Source organism: Rhinopithecus roxellana, chromosome 13 (genome assembly GCF_007565055.1).
Source record: "Rhinopithecus roxellana isolate Shanxi Qingling chromosome 13, ASM756505v1, whole genome shotgun sequence".
NCBI lineage: Eukaryota > Metazoa > Chordata > Mammalia > Primates > Cercopithecidae > Rhinopithecus > Rhinopithecus roxellana.
In genome coordinates, this window is record NC_044561.1 from 105382157 (window position 1) to 105399075 (window position 16919).

Consider the following 16919-nt stretch of genomic DNA (forward strand, 5'->3'; position numbering starts at 1 on the left):
CACAGAGAAGGAAAATCATTGTCACAAGTTTATGCTCCTAGCAGACCAGGCACAACTTACCCCTACTCAGTGCCTGCTTTCATCAAGGGGAAACGAAAGGGGGCTGCTGTTTACGGAAATCCGAGGCTCCAGGGACATTCCACGCATTTCCGATGTAATTCTCAAAACCCTCCTGGGAAAGTGTGATTGTGCCCCTTTTGCAGGTGGCCCAGCAGAGGCCAGGGAGAAGTGATTGCTGAGGCTGAAAGGGCAGGTGGATGTGGGAACGCAGGAGTGTGTGACTTTTGGAGTCCCTATTTCCCATTCCAGGAACCCCTCCAGCCTGCACAGGAGGTAATGAGGTGGTCTGGGCTGAAGCTACTTCCTCATGCCCTCATGGCCCTCCAGACTTGCTGCCATGTGGGACCCAGGATGGTAAGGATGCAAATGCCACTCGCTGAGCCCAGCTGTGTGCAAGACCCTGTTCCCAGAGCTCTGCAGGTCAGGCTGGTTCCAATCACCCTCTTACAACCAAGGAAACAGCGAGAACCGGCAGCAGAAGTCAAGCCCAGCAGCCAGCTCCAGAGCCTGTGCTCTTAATGGTTCCATCAGTGCACACACTGCAGATGGGGAAACTGAGTTCCAAGGCGGGGTTGGCCCAGTGGCACAGAAGAAGTGAGGGGTGACATTGGCCGAGCTTGGCAGGACCTATATCAAAGACGCCTGCTTCAGAGCCCCCACTGCCACCAGGGAGGAAGGAGGAGGCATCTCCTTGGGGAGTCAGGGGCGAAGCACGTTTATTCTCGGTTTGACTTGAAAGCAGGCCTTGGTGGAGAGAGAAATGTTTCCCTGCCTCTCAGAATTAGCAGACAGGCAGGGTTGGCGCAGGGAGGAGGTGGCATTGATTAAACATGGAGGTAGGGCCTGGGTGGGGGCTGTGGGGTGGGAAGCAAGGAGGCCTCAGGGAGCACTCAGTCCATTGGAGAGCAAAAGATGAGTTAATTCATTCATTCACTTGTTCATTTGTTACACTGGCATCTATGCCTATGCTGGCCTAGGAGTGGGGCCCATAGCTGGTTCGCCTGGAGAAAGAACACCTCACTATGGGCCCCAGGGGTCTCTGGATGGGCCAGAGGGAGTGTAGGGGCTGGGGGAAGCTTCCTACAACTGTTGACCTTTTGACCCTTAGAATCTGGAGAGGGTTTTGTAGACAGCAGAGATTGCACGTGCAAAGGCCCAGAGGCAGGGAAGCCAGGGGGTGATGAGGAGGGGATGGAAGGAATGAGCAGCTCTGTGTGAAGATGAGAAGCTGGCTGTGTGCTGGAGAGGCGGCAGGGAAGCCTTGGATGCCAAGTGAAGTGGTCTGGGCTGTGTCCCAGCAGGTTTTGGAGGGTGCAACTGGGAAAAGGCAGGCGGAACATTCTGGGGTAGTGGAAATGTTCTATATTGTGATAGGAGTGTGGGCTGCATAACGGTAAAAAATGGTCAAAACTCAGCAAATGAACATTTAAGTTTTGCGCATTTCACTGTATTTAAAGATATAAAGAAAGAATCCGAATGGCATGCAGGGTGAAGTGTTTAGTGGTAGTATACTGATGTCTGCAACTTTCAAATGCACAGAAAATAAAAGATGGACAAACGGATGCAAATGTGACAAGAATGTAAATGGTGGGTATCGTTGGTGGGAACAACGTGGCAACCATGTGTGTCCACTGTACAATTCCTTCAACTTTGCTGTAGGTGTGAACATTTCATGAGGAAATAGTTGGGAAAAACCTTGTTGTATCTCGTACATAGTAAATACTCAATAAACAGCAGCTATTGTTATTACTTTGGGACTATTATTTCAGACCCCTAAGAAATGAGTGAGGAATGTTTTTCTGATAAAAAAAAATGCGTATTCATGCACCAGTCCCAAGTTTGAGGAGCTGGATTCATATTCGTCTCCCTTAGTCCTAAAATCAGCCCTGTGAGGCTGGTATTAAACTCACTTACCAGATGGAAAGAATGTGATGCTCAGAGGAGGGAAGTGGCTGGCCCAAGGTCCTACAGTGAGTTGGGGGCTGAGCAGGGTTTGGACCTGGGTCATCCTGGTGCTGAGTCCAGCCTGGGCACCTCCTGTCTACCCAGATCATCTGGAATGGCTAGTGCCTGCTTAGAGTTAGAAACTAGATGCATCTGGGGGTGCTTCCAGTTTCCCAAGCTTGGGGCCTAGCTGGGGTCTCCGGGAACGTGTTCAGCCCAAGGGTTGATAAAACCCAGCTCATGTGACACCATCTGGGGCTGAGTGCAGGTCTTGGAACTAGCCACAAACCACAAACCCTTGTGGTTTTGGGGCTCAATGCCCAATTTGCAGAGCAAATCTGAATTCCGGTCTCTTGTAATTACATGGTATTTCCCTCTCTGGGGTCCGGGCTCAGGCTCAGGCTGCTATATAAGTCTGATCTGTGACCAGACTCAGCCAAAAGCAGAGGGGCTGGGGAACGGGACCTCTCAAGACTCAGCGGCAGGGACCTCCTGGGGGTAAGGAGGCGCCCCTTCTCTACTCAGTGTCCGGCAGGGGAGGCAGAGGCCTGGGAAGGTAATAAGGAGAGAGTCCCAGCCTGGAGATCCACCAGGATGGCCCCTCTCCAAGTTCAGGTGTCTTGTCTGTAGCATGGGCCTAGTCAGGAGAGTCTCTTGGGAATCAGCAGAAAGGCCTGGGTCATGCCAATTACATGCGTGAGCAGAGCTGCCTCCACCTTTCCCAGGGATAATGGGTACCGAGGGTCCTTGCTACCTCCTGGAGACTCCTCAGCTGTTTGCTGATGCCAGAAATCCTTCCATTGGTGCCTTCATAAAATATTTAAATTTAACACGTTGACACAGTCTCTAGAAAATGAGGTTGGGATGAGGTGAGGAAGCCAGAAAAAAAAATTCTTGCACATAACCTTTATATTCTAGTGTAAATGAATGCCTCTAATATTCTTCTGGGAGCAGATAGGAGTGGGGAAAGAATCTGGGGACTCTGTGAGGTCCAAGAGAAATGAAGACAGAAAAAAGAGGAGAAGGTACCTAAACAGAGGTGGCTGAAATCAACAATTTTTGGCTCAGATGAGAGGCCATGCCCTGTGCTGATTCTCTGAGGCTTGTGGGTGTGTAGCTGGGGCTGATGGAGTGAAAGAAGTGGGTGAGGGCATGAAAAGAGCAAAAGGAAGCTTCCCAGAGGCTATGCAGCTCATTCCAAAATGCATGTTTCACCTCACCAATCTCATAACATTCCTCACCCACTTCTTAGGTGTCTGAAATAATAGTCCCAAAGTAGTAACAATAGCTGCTTTTTATTGAGTGTCTACTATGTATGAGATACAGCTTGTTTGTGATTTGGGAGCAGAGGTTCAAAAAGGTAAAGTCTCTTTCCTAAGCATTAGGACCCAGATATCTCTGACTCAGAGTCGTTAATATTAACCACATGGTGTAGAACTGACTCCTCCAAAGAGATGGGAAGAGTGTTTGTTGGTGAGCTGGATGGGTGGAAGGGTGGCTAGATGAATGTGTTGATGAGTAGATAAACTGATGGAAAGATGAATGGATGGATGGGTGGATGGATGTTTGGATGGATGGATGGATGGATGGATGGATGGATGGGGGAGGATATATGGCTTGCCAGCTGTTTGGATGACAGATGGATGATAGATATATGGGAAGATGGATGGATGGTTGGATGGGTGGACGGATGAATAAATGGAGGGAGGAGAATGAGTAGATGAGTGAATGGATGGGTGGATGGATGGATGGATGGTTGGATGGGTGGACAGATGAATAAATGGAGGGAGGAGAATGAGTAGATAAGTGAATGGATGGGTGGATGGATGGATGGACGGATGGATGGTTGGATGGGTGGACGGATGAATAAATGGAGGGAGGAGAATGAGTAGACGAGTGAATGGATGGGTGGATGGATGGATGGGTGGTTGGATGGATGGTTGGTTGGATGGATGGATATATGGCTTGCTGGGTGTTTGCATGACAGATGGATAATAGACAGATGGAAAGATAGTAGGTTGAACATATGAATGGATAAAAGAATAACTAAGAAGGGGGAGAATGAATAGAGGAATAGATGAGTGAGCGAATAGATAGGTGGATGCCGGAGAGAGTTCCTCAGAGCCTACCTGCTCCCAGTTTGGTGTTTTGGTTGGAATCCCCATTACCCATCTACCTGATGCTCAATTTGTCAGTCCCATCGTGGGAGTTAATTAGACATCCATTCTCTGAAACAGTATGTTTAATGGGTCTGCTTTATGTCACAAGATTCATTTCCATCTGAAAAACTCAAAAGGTGGTATCTGGAATTCTGGACCATGCCTTACTGTGTGACTTTGGCTGGCTTCCCCCTTCTCTGGGTCCCAGGGTCCTGAGATAACTCTTGGCTAGGGCTGCCTAGTGCCACCTGCCAGCCAGGATGGTGGCGTCTAGCCACATCCGCATCTGCACTTTCTCCTCCTCAGGGAAGCAGTGCCAGCATGTGGACAGCGTGGTGTGTGGCTGCACTGTCTGTGGCGGCTGTGTGTGGCACCCGCCAAGAGACAAACACGGTCCTCAGGGTGACCAAAGATGTGCTGAGCAGTGGTGAGTCCAGCTCCGAAGGGGTGAGGGTTGGCACGGGGCAAGCAGGGCAGCTCTGCCAACTCTGAAATACCCAGGGATCTCCTCCTCCTGGCAGAGTCCACGTCGGGTGGCTGGGTGAATTCTACTCTCTGGGCCTTAGCTTCCCCTTTTTCTTTTGGCTACCATTTCCTGAGCACCTACTATGTGCCAAGCACCATACTGGTGACTTTATGCTTATTCTTTAGAGGCAATAGAGAACAGTGATTAAGGGCCCTGGATCAGCCTTTGTGGGGTTCAAATCCTGACTGTGTGACTTTAAGTTCGTAACTTGAGTTCCCTGAGCCTCAGTTTCTTTATCTGTAAAATAGGTGTAATTATGGTCTCTATCTCAGAGAGCTGATACGAGAATAAAATGAAATGACCTTTGAAAACTTAGCACAGCTCCTGGGACTTAGAAGTCCCTCAAAAGTAGGAGCTATGATTATTCCTGCTTCCAATTCTTAGGAGCTCGCTTTTGTCATCTGGCATGTGAGGACATACTTTCATACTTTCTCCCTCAACACTCATCCCAGGCTATCACGAGCTTTAAAAAATGAGATTATTTCCTATCTAAGTGATCTCTGAGCACCTCACAGGCCTCAGTCTTTCAGTCCACCAGATGGGGACACTTCTGGCCTTGGCTATTTCCCAGGAATCAGTTGCGATAATACATAAGAAAGTTTTTTGTTGTTGTTGTTGTTTTGTTTTTTGAGATGGGGTTTCACTCTTGTTGCCCAGGCTGGAGCGCAGTGGTACGATCTCGGCTCACTGCAACCTCTGCCTCCCTGCTTCAAGTGATTCTCCTACCTCAGCCTCCTGAATAGCTGGGATTACAGGTGCCCTCCACCACACCTGGCTAATTTTTGTATTTTTAGTAGAGATGGGGTTTCACCATCTTGGCCAGGCTGGTCTTGAACTCCTGACCTCATGATCCACCCGCCTCGATCTCTCAAAGTGCTGGGATTACAGGTATGAGCTGCTGCGCCTGGCCTGAAGTTGATTTTTTAAAGTTGTAAAGAGCAGAGCACTTAGAAGGGAGGGCGATGAAGAAAATCCATGAAGGGCTGGCTGGCTGATGTCCAGATCTAGTTAAAGTGAGACCAGACAAAACCCAGCAGAAAATGAGCTGGCCAGGATGCCAGGGCTAGATCAGCCTGGAGAAGTCTTCCTGTTCAGCCTCTGCACTTCGCTGGTGGGAAAAGTGAGGCCCACGGAACTGAGCAACACTGCGAGGTGCTGCCTGGGGGCTGGAAGTGGAAAGAAGGGAGGAACCCTGGACTGATGCCCTTGTCTCTCTGCAGCCATTTCGGGCACCCTGCAGCGAAGCAATACTCTCCACTCAGCCCTGAGAGAGGTGCCCTTGGGTAAAGCCCGTGGTGATGGTGATGGGCCTCTCCTGGGCGGTCTGCTTGGTGGAAGCAGAAGTGGAGGTGGTGGGGGAGGTGGTGTCCTGGGGGGACTGCTTGGTGGTGGGGGTGGAAGGGGTGGCAGTGGCAGCAGTGGTGGAGGGCTGCTGGGTGGTAGTGGTGGGGGGTTGCTGGGTGGCAGTGTTGGGGGGCTGTTGGGTGGCAGTGGTGGTGGTCTTCTGGGTGGTGGCCAACACCATTACAATGACTACAGACGCACTGAATTACCCCGAGGTGTTGGTGGTATTCCCTACAATGACTTCCCTGTCCAAGGACCCCCCCCAGTATATACCAACGGCAAACAGCTTGGTGATTATTACGAGTATGGTCACATTGGGACCAAAGACAACACTGCTCAGCTGGGGGTCCAATACCGATACGGTGAGATCCCTGAGACCGATGAAAGCATCAGGGACCTCCAAAAGAGCGGCTATCGCAGTGCCGAGAATGCATATGGCAGCCACAGGGGCCTCAGGCGATACAGGTCAGCTGAGGGGGCGGCACCTGTGGGCAGGCTTCACCGGCGAGAGCTGCGGCCTGGAGAAATCCCACCTGGAGTTGCCACTGGGGCGCTGGGCCCAGGTGGTTTGCTGGGCACTGGAGGCATGCTGGCAGCCGATGGCATCCTGGTAGGCCAAGGTGGCCTGCTCGGTGGAGGCAGTCTCCTTGGTGACGGAGGACTTCTTGGAGGAGGGGGTGTCCTGGGCGTGCTCGGCGAGGGTGGCATCCTCAGCACCGTGCAAGGCATCACAGGGTAAGGAGGGGACAGGTTCTCTCCAGAAAGCCCCCATGCACCTCCAAACGGGGATGATCACTCCCTGAACCTGGAGTTGTGGGAGGGAAGGTCTTCAGAGCCCCACACACTTCAGGGCTTGGCCTCAGGATTGGACGTCTTAAGAGCCCCAAGTTACATGGTTTGGGTCTTGGCATGAAACAGTCCTAAGTTTGAGACCCAGTTCAACTTTTCATGTTTGTGTGTCACTTTGGGCCATTGATATCATCTCTCTGAGTCTCAGTTTCCTCATCTGTAGAATGGTCATAGTAATACAGTGTAGTGGAAAAGACCCAGAGGATTTTAAAACTACACATATATATCATAAGTTCTGTTATGCTCAGCCTGCTCCTCATAGTCAACATTTAATTTAACAACTATTTAGAGCTCCTACTATGTGCAGGGTACTGTGTTGGCACTGGGGACATGACCCAATGGTAAACCAAGAAAAGATACATTCCCTGTCTCCATGGAGCTTTCAGGCTGATGGGGTACGTGGGCATTGATAAGAAGCCTAAAAATAAACATACAGTGTCGACAGTGGCAAGAAGTTCATGGAGAAATAAGAATCTCTATAACAGGGCAGCTCACCTACCTAGGGAGGTCAAGGGAGGCTTCCTGGAGGAAGAGGACCTTAAGTTGAAATCTGAAAAATGTATAGGAGGGAATTAAGCAAGAGGAACTTACATGTATAGAAGGGAACCAGGCAAGAGGGGCAGGGATGAGCAGAGGGAGGGAATGGCATCTTGACATGCAGAAAAGATTCCAAGGAAATATATGGAATGCACACAGCGGGCCTCTGGGCATTGGGATTACGGGTCGTGGCATTTTTGCCTTAATTTTTCTGTTTTCCACATTCTGTCCTTGAACTGCGGGTGTCTAGTGTCTTTAGAATCAGGAGGAACAGATGGGGAGCAGAGAAAAGGGGTGTAGGGGAGGGTGCTCGGTGAGCGGGTGGTAGTTCTTCTCACAGCTCTGTGTCCCGAGCAGGCTGCGAATCGTGGAGCTGACCCTCCCTAAAGTGTCTGTGCGGCTCCTGCCCGGCGTGGGTGTCTACCTGAGTTTGTACACCTGTGTGGCCATCAACGGGAAGAGGTGTGTGCCCTTAGCCCTAGAGGGGTCCCACCACTCTATGGCCCAGCCTCTGTATCCGTAACACAGAGGCTAGGAAGACCTAAACTTTTGCCGGCGCATGCCCACAGACTTGGACCAGAGGCCATCTGTCAGCTGTGAAAACAGCCTAGCGCAGTGGTTAAGATCTGGGAGGCTGGGCCAGGTGTGGTGGCTTATGCCTGTCATCCCAGCACTTTGGGAAGCTGAGGCAGGTGGATCACCTAAGGTCAGGAATTCGAGACCAGCCTGGCCAACATGGTGAAACCCCGTCTGTACTAAAAATACAAAAATGGGATGCGCATGGTGGCAGGTGCCCTGTAGTTGCAGCTACTTGGGCGGCTGAGGCAGGAGAATTGCTTGAATCCAGGAGGCGGAGGTTGCAGTGAGCCGAGACCTCGCCATTACACTCCAGCCTGGGCAAGAAGAGAGAAACTCCATCTCAAAATAACTAAATAAATAAGTAAATCTGGGAGGCTGGAGTCAGATGATAGCTTGGGTTCAAATCCTGACTCTCTCATAAGCTGTGTGACCTTGGGCCAGTTCCCCAGTGTCACCTCAGTGTCTTCACTGGCAATACGATAATGAGGTCACCCCCTTTTCCAGGTGACCGTGGCTGTAAGTGGGGAAAGGCAAGCAAAATGCCTCCTGGAATATGGCCTTCCATGCACTAGGTGCTGACTAGAGGACCTCAGAGGGTGGGCTTCTGTGTGGACTTATCCCTGTGGGATGAGGTCGTGTTCACCAAGCTAGGCGATTGGGGGTCACCTTGGAAACCAGAGTGTGTGCTGAGCCCCGTGCCCAGGCTTTGAAGCTCATGGGCTGAGGGGCAGATAGACTTGTTCACATGTGACTTGAGGGACCAGGGAAGACTTCTGGTTTGGGTTCCTTACAGATGAACAAGTTTCGTAACAGACGGCAGGAACAGCAAGGACAGGCCTGGGTACGGGAGGGCTCCTGGCGGCTTGGGGGTGACTCAAGGTCTCCCTGGCCCCTTGGCCTTCTCCAGTCTCATTGGCTTCCTGGACATCGCAGTGGAAGTGAACATCACGGCCAAGGTCCGGTTGACCATGGAACGCATGGGTTATCCTCGGCTGGTCATTGAGCGATGTGACACCCTCCTAGGGGGCATCAAAGTCAAGCTGCTGCGAGGGTGAGTGCCAGTCAGCAGTGGAGTGCCTTGGGGGTTGCTGGAGTGGTCTGTCTTTGGCACACAACATGCCATTCACCTACCCACAGGCACTGGGGTGGGCAGGACGATGTTGCTGTGGGGTGGTGAGTACTCACGCTGAGCCAGCTGCACGGTCACCTCTGTCCCTGACCTGGTACATGCCTGATGGGAATTCATGGGCTGCACCTCCAAACCCAGGATGGGGCCTTCGACCAGCCCGGAAAAGATGTCATTGCTGACACACATTCTTTCCAGCTTTGAAAAGGCTTCGATCTGAATGGTCAGGGGCATGCCCGAGACTCACACCTCAGTCCCACGGTTCCTTGCTTTGTGATTTTGGGTAGCTCTGTTGCCCTCTCTGAGCTCCAGTTTCTTCATCTGTGAAATGGGGTAATTCTTTTTCCTTCGGGAATTGAGATAATGAATGGAAAACAGTGCATCAGCTGGGGCCTCTTGAGAGCTGATGTACATACGTCCAACAGGGGTTGTGTGTGCATTGGTGCCCCAGATTGCAGGAGCATTTCCCTCTTGGTTCTGCCGAATTCAACCCTGGTGAGGGGATGAGAGTTTTCCTATGACACGCTCCTTACGAAATGTCCAAGTCTCCACCCTCTGGCAAAGTGGTGTCAAGTGTCCGTGTACTGGCCAGCATGCTGTCCCCCGGTGGTGGTCCTGGATGAGGACACCCTCAGAGCAGAGTCTCTTTCTCTCCACTCCCTGCCCTCTTCTTTGGCTTCTCTCTTGGAGGCCTCCGACCCCGCTTCTTCCTCTCCATTATTATCCATCTTCTGACCCAGTACCCCCAGCCCTTCAAACTCATTGTGCAACTTGAACCCCAAACCTTCTGATTCTTGTGGGCTTCTCGGAGGCTTTACTTCTGCTTCAGAGAGAATGAAGGCAAAGAAAATCAGTTCCCAGGGCCCAGGCAAGGAGAGGAGGGTGAGGGAAACCATGGAAACCTCACAGATTTTTAAATTCACATTTTCACTAGGAAGTATATACGTGGTAATACATGGTTCACAAACATAAAGTGACAAAAAGTACAGAGCACAGGGCTTCCTCCTATCCCGCCTCCTTCTGCCTGCCTCCCACCAAGCTCACCAGTTATTCATCTCTCAACTCTCCTTCCAATTTCTTTGTACACATGAAACAAATATGAACCTAGAGTCTCATCTCTCCCCCTCCTTTTATGCAAAGGGGCACATACTATAAATACTGTTTTATACTTGGCTTTTTTTCATTTACCCTATTGGGAGAATTTTCTGCATCTAAACGTTGAGAGCTTCCTTGTTTAACTTTTTACAACTGCGTAATATTCCATTGCCTGGATGAGCCATCGCTTATTTGGCCGGTCCTCTATTGTTGGATATAATTTGTCTAATCTTGTGCCCTGACAAGTAAGGTCAAAATGATTAACCTTTTACATATGTCATTTCACAGGAGGGTTGATGAACCTGTTGGATAATTTCCCGGAAGAGGAAAAGAGTTTGTGCCCTGAATGTACATAAAGCAAAGTCCAACTATCCCCTCGACACACACACACACACACACACACACAAAAGCACGCATGCATACACACACATATATATTCTTAAGGCCCCTATCATCTAAGGAGAGGTGGAACCAGGATAAGCCCCTCAAGGTGAATCCACTTAAAAGGGAGAAATGCATAATTAGCTTTGGGAGAAACATTCTAATTCGGGCTTTATCTCAAGAAATTCTTTGCTTTGCTGAATTGGCGCAGCACTGAACAATCAGCCACAACCTCAGAAGCGGGGACCCAGGCAGTGTTCGGAGGTGAGAGGCGGAAAGCAGTTCTCAAGAGGTTCAGCTGTCAGGGACACTTTGGTGTAGGATGGTCATGCTTCCTTCATCTCCTTATCACTGCAGGCCCCTGGAAACAAATTCTTAGACCAAAAATCTGTCTGTCCATCTATATGTCTTGTCTATCATTGATTTTCCTCCTTAACTAACAGCTTGGGAGGGTTAGTTAAGAGCTGGGCGCAGTTGTGTGCACCTGTAGTCCCAGATACTCAGGAGGCTGAGGCAGGAGGATTTCTCGAGCCCAGGAGTTCAAGGCTGCAGTGAGCAGAGATTCTACCACTACACTCCAGCCTGGGCAACAAACTGAGACTCTGTCTCAAAAAAAAAGAGAGCTGCGTGGGTTACTTCTGTGGACCTCGGCCTCCTTGTCTGTAAAATGGATCACCTCTCCCAATTTTTTTAGCACCAACTATCCATCCTCTCTTGTGGACCACATGAGTGCATTTTATTGGCCAGTATTTCTCCTTCCCTTCCTTCCATAAACATTTATTGAGCACCTACTATGTACTAGATACTGAGTTAGATGCTTACATAAATAAACACATTCATTTTCGCTTGGCGAGGACAATACAAGGTTGCAGCAAATGGCCCATTTGAAGGTCAGATCAGCAGGTGGGACTGACTTTTGCAGTTGAAAATCAGCAACATTACAGCCTGGGCCTGACCCATTGTAAAGGTCCAGACACTTCGTTTATCGAATGAATAAATGCATGAATTCATGAAAAGTCCAACGATTTGCCTGGGTGGCCTGTCTAGTCAGTCCAAGGTGAATGTACTCTGTCCTCCCAGCTTTCAGAACAATTTGCCAGCACTCCGAGGTTCTCACTGTTCAGAGCCTGGACGAGTGACCCGCAGGGTGGACAGCCTTGGTGAGGCCTGCATGGCTGCAAGCCTTGACCTCCTCCCGCTCCTGTCTCCTTAGGCTTCTCCCCAACCTCGTGGACAATTTAGTGAACCGAGTCCTGGCCGGCGTCCTCCCTGACTTGGTAAGAAGCTGTCCCAGGATGGGAGCAAGGGGCACAGGCTTTCCCCAGACCAAGGGGCCATAGTCCAGCCTCCATTCCTGGGGGCCTGCAGGTAACCCAGAGGGACAGAGAGAGCCAGGGCCTGGGGCATATTTTTGGAGGGTCTGGGAAAGACCCTGAGGAATACGAAGGGGCAGATTAGTGAAGGGCTAAGGAGAGGGAGCTTGAGAATTGCATCGTTCCAGGTTTGAATCCTGGCTTGGGCACTTCCTAACTGGGTGACACGTTGCATCACCTTTCTGAACCTCAATTTTCCCATCTGTAAGTGGGAATTAGAGACAGCCTTCCCCACAGGGCTGTGGCGAGGACAGTGCCTGGCACAGAGCAAGCAGTCGGTAAATTTTAGCTATCGTTACTCTTGCATCCCCAGCTCCCTTGCTCTGACTCCCTGCAATGTCACCAAGGCTTTGTGCTGTTTCTTCCCTGCAGCTCTGCCCCATCGTGGATGTGGTACTGGGTCTTGTCAACGACCAGCTGGGCCTCGTGGATTGTAAGTCATTCCTGCTTTGCTTCACTGGCCAACATCTACAAGTGCAGCCCTGGGGAAGGCACTAAGGACCGGGTCCTTTCTGGGAGGAGGGCTCAACATGGTGGGAGCCACAGACCTGCCCTTAGTTAGGCCCTGGAAGTGACATGTGGCTAATGCCACAAGGGAGGTGCCACCTGGCTTTCACTCTTGCTCCTAAACACCCCCCTGAGTACCAGAAAGAGGAGCTTCCACCGGGGTCTGGGAGGTAATGCTCTGTCCTGGGAGTCAGGAAGCTGGGTTTGAGCCCCAGCTCTGCCCCGGCCGCTGTGTGAACTTGGAGAGACTCTTCCCAGTTTTCTCATCTCTCAAATCTCTCAATTCACAGAGGGGTTGGAGAGTGACTAGTAGGAGACACACTGTGGAGACTGACCAGGGCCTTAGAACCAGGCTCCACCACCATCTCAGACTCTGGATTTCTGAGTCACATTCCTGAAAGCAAGCCCACCCTGTATGGCTGTGCCATTTGTGCAGTGCACCATTCCAGGGACCTCCTTTCACATGGATTACAGTGGAATGGCAGTGCCTTGAGTTGTGCAGTGCACAGCCTCCACAGCCACACAGGGCAGCCCTCTCTGATAGTGCTCCCATTTCTCTGGGACTCTAGGCAGTTTGAGAATGGCTTTCCAAGACAGGAAAATCTCCTTCCCTTTGTGGCCAGAGATGAGGAAGGAAAAGCCCAGAAGCTGGAACTGTTCATTACACAGTCAAGGAAATGACAGATTCAACTAAGCACTGCATTGTGGAACCCCTAAATTCCTTCCCTGGTGCACAGCACTTCAGAGTTTACAAAGCTTATCAACATCCAAGATATCATTGCACCCCCCTCCCCCTGCCAACATAGTCCCAGAGGTTACAGTAAACCCATTTTATAGAGGAGGCAACTGAGGTTCAAAGAAGTGCAATGACTTGCTTGGGTTCACACAGCAAGGAAGAGGCAGAACTGGGATTTAAACCCAGAATTTTTGCTCTTTTCATGGTGTCTGGAGCTGGAGCCTGGGCCTAACTTGTCCACCCCCAGCCCCAGTGTACAAAGAGGGAAGGCATCTGGATGGTGAGGGGACCTCCCAGTGACCCTCTCCTTTGCCCGCAGCTCTGATTCCTCTGGGGATATTGGGAAGCGTCCAATACACCTTCTCCAGCCTCCCGCTTGTGACCGGGGAATTCCTGGAGCTGGACCTCAACGTGAGTGTCTGGGGTTCAGGGCAAAGTGTGGTGGCCCTCCTCCCAAAGGCAGGAGTATCAGCGAGGCCCTCCCAGGGCTTCTGCTGAATGCCTGGGAAGCAACACTTGACAGGACCCTTTCTGATTAAAAGAAGGCCTTCTCAGAGCTGTGTTAGAAAACATAATCATAGCCAGCATTCCAAATGCTTACTGTGTGCCAGGCACGTTCTGCATGCTTTGTGACGATTAACTCAGCCTATCCTCACAGCAACCATATGAGGGAGGCACTTCTTATTGAGGAAACTGAGGCACAGAGAGGTTAAATCCCTTGCCCAAGGTCACACAGCTAATAAATGTGGACCTGGGATCTGAACCCAGGTAATCAAACTACTAGGTGCTAAAAGAGCTGCTGCTATGGGACTGGGTGTGCTGGAGGAATAAATGTGGCCAGAGGTATGCTAGTAAGCATTTAACCATCAGCTCTCCATGGTTTTTTAAAAAAAGTCCTGATTTGTAGCATTGCCCAGTTTCCATGGTATCAAAACTTCCACCATGGACAGCTTCAAGTTACCAACGTGATGTCAGTGAATGCAGAATTGGGAAGAGATGTGTGAAATCTGACCTTGTGAGCTGGTATAAGCTGGCTTCTCCAGCACTGGCCCGCATCCGGCCCCTAATTTTGTATGGGGCACACACACATATGTACTTTCCCTAGGCTTCACGGACACAGACGCCTCCATACTTGCTCCAGCAGATACAGAGATGCAGGTGCACGTCCGTGCCCCCGTGTATACAGGCGCACCTGTGCATGCATATATATTTCCAGCCCCTGTGCATGCACACCTAATATATTCATAAACATACATCTGTTCAAGAGAGATTCATTGGTCACCCACTGTATGCCAGCCTCTGAGCTGAGTGCTGGAGGTACAGTGATGAACAAGACAAAGTATCTGCCCTGATGGAGATTAGAATGTTTCAGAGAGGACAGACCATTAAAAAAAATCACTGAAACAAATATACAGTTCTAAATCATGAGCACAGTGATCAAGGATCCGAGGCTATCAGAGCTTAAAGCAGGGGATATGTGGTCCACCCAGGGAGGTCAAGGAGGGCTTCCTGGAGGAGGTGACATTTCAACTGAGAGCTGCCAGATGAGTGGAACTTAACAAGAGAAGAATGTGGGGAAGAAAATACCCTGTGGGAAGGCCCCATGGTTGGGGTGGTGGTGCTGCGGGGAGACTGACAAGGCCCTGGTGGCTGTACAGAGGGAAGGTGAGAGGTAGAGTGGCTTGGAGGCTGGAGAGGTCTCATGGAGCAGATCACCCAGCACCTTATAGGCTGTGGAGAGGAGTCTGGTCTTTGGAGGGTAGATATACATTGTGCAGATGCATACACATGCTAGTTCATCACTGCAGGGCTGAGTTTGGAGAGGATCTGTCATACCGTGGCTGTAATTGTAAGTGACCATGAAACAGGAACTGCAAAATGTTCCATTGCATCATAAACGGGAGGAGAGTTGGGACCATACATCAAAGAGCCACTCAGACTCAGTGGGTTTAACCAAAAATGGCTGCCTGGAGGCAGATTCAGGGCCTCACTCCAGCCTTCAGTTCCCTTCTTTCCATCTTCTCCCTCCGCATGACCCCTTTCTTCTCTTCTCCCCCAGACGCTGGTTGGGGAAGCTGGAGGAGGGCTCATCGACTACCCACTGGGGCGGCCAGCTGTGTCTCCCAAACCGATGCCAGAGCTGCCTCCCATGGGTGACAACACCAAGTCCCAGCTGGCCATGTCTGCCGACTTCCTGGGCTCAGTGCTGACTCTGCTGCAGAAGCAATGTGCTCTAGACCTGGACGTCACCAATGGCATGGTGAGTCACAGCCCCACCGGGGGGAGGTGGGTGGGGAGCACACAGCTGCCAGTGACCCTTCTCAATCCCCACACTTGGGGAATTTGCTGCGAAGTGAGAACTGTAGATGGTCCACCCCTTGACTCACCTCCAGCTCATGGGTGTGCATTAGTTATGTCAGTGCTGGCCAAAGTGTGGTGCTTGGGAGGATTTCAGGTGGTCCACAGACCAAATCTCACGATGAGAAAGTTGCTCCCTATTCAATTTTATTTAATTTTATTTCAATTGTTTTTTAAAAGCGTAACATATATTCACATATATGTACCTCAATATAAATGTTTAGAATGTTTTCATTTGCTAAACACTAATACATAAGTAACAAAATGATACATAACAAAATATCACCCTTAGGCATGCTCCAGAGTCATTTTCTTTCCAAACTTTCTCTTTCAAAAACTTTCAAGCTTTCAGAAAAGTTGCAAAATGCTACAACTGATGGACATATATCCTTCACTTAGATCCACTAGTTAAAATTTTGCCACAGTTGCTTCATATCTACCTATGTGTCCACTCACCCTCCTACCCACCCACTCCTCCATCCATCAACCCACCTATCCACCCACCCATTCATCCACCCATACTTCTATCTATTTATCCTTCCACCCACCCTTCCATTCATTCATATATCCATCTATGTATCCACCAATCCCTCTATCTATCCATCCATCCACCCACCCACCCATCCACCCATTCACCAATCAAACCACCCACCCATTCATGCACCAATTCATCCATCTATCCATCAATCTGTTTATCCATCCATCCACCTATCCACTCACTCACCCACCCATCCACCATCAATTCATTCATCCATCCACTCATCAACCCACCCATCCATCCATCAACCCATCCATCTATCATCTATCCACCTATCCACTCACACACCCACCCATTTACTCATCAACTCATCCATCCATCTACTCATCAATCCACCCATCCATCCATCAGCCCATCCATCTATCCATCCATCCACCTATCCACTCACACACCCACCCATTTACTCATCAACTCATCCATCCATCTACTCATCAATCCACCCACCTATCCATCAACCCATCCATCTATCCATCCATCCACCTATCCACTCATCCACCCACCCATCCACCATCAACCCATCCATCCATCTACTCTCAACCCACCCATCCATCCATCAACCCATCCATCTATCCATCCATCTACATGTCCACTCACCCACCCACCCATTTACCCATCAACCCACTCATCCATATTCACTAATCTATCCACCTATCTATCTATCCATTTATCTATCCATCCACCCAACCATCCGCCCATCTATCCACCCATTTATTCATTCCTTCATCCATTCATCTATCCATCCATCCATCCACCAATCCATCCATCCATTTATATATCCATCCACCCACTCACCCATTATCAATCTAT

General features: G+C 50.2%; 1 protein-coding gene across 1 annotated transcript in view; it reads left to right on the top strand.

Annotated features, from left to right (window-relative positions):
• Positions 1 to 4475: 4475 nt before the first annotated feature.
• The window catches only part of BPIFB4 (BPI fold containing family B member 4), a 30150-nt gene continuing 17706 nt past the window's right edge, over positions 4476 to 16919 (top strand). Inside the window, exons 1-9 of the mRNA XM_010360603.2 lie at positions 4476 to 4590; positions 5910 to 5972; positions 6249 to 6768; positions 7777 to 7881; positions 8906 to 9049; positions 11814 to 11877; positions 12346 to 12406; positions 13536 to 13627; positions 15276 to 15476. Of these exons, the coding sequence (XP_010358905.2) occupies positions 4485 to 4590; positions 5910 to 5972; positions 6249 to 6768; positions 7777 to 7881; positions 8906 to 9049; positions 11814 to 11877; positions 12346 to 12406; positions 13536 to 13627; positions 15276 to 15476 (1356 nt within the window). The 5' untranslated portion in view covers positions 4476 to 4484. The remainder of the gene's footprint in view (positions 4591 to 5909; positions 5973 to 6248; positions 6769 to 7776; positions 7882 to 8905; positions 9050 to 11813; positions 11878 to 12345; positions 12407 to 13535; positions 13628 to 15275; positions 15477 to 16919) is intronic.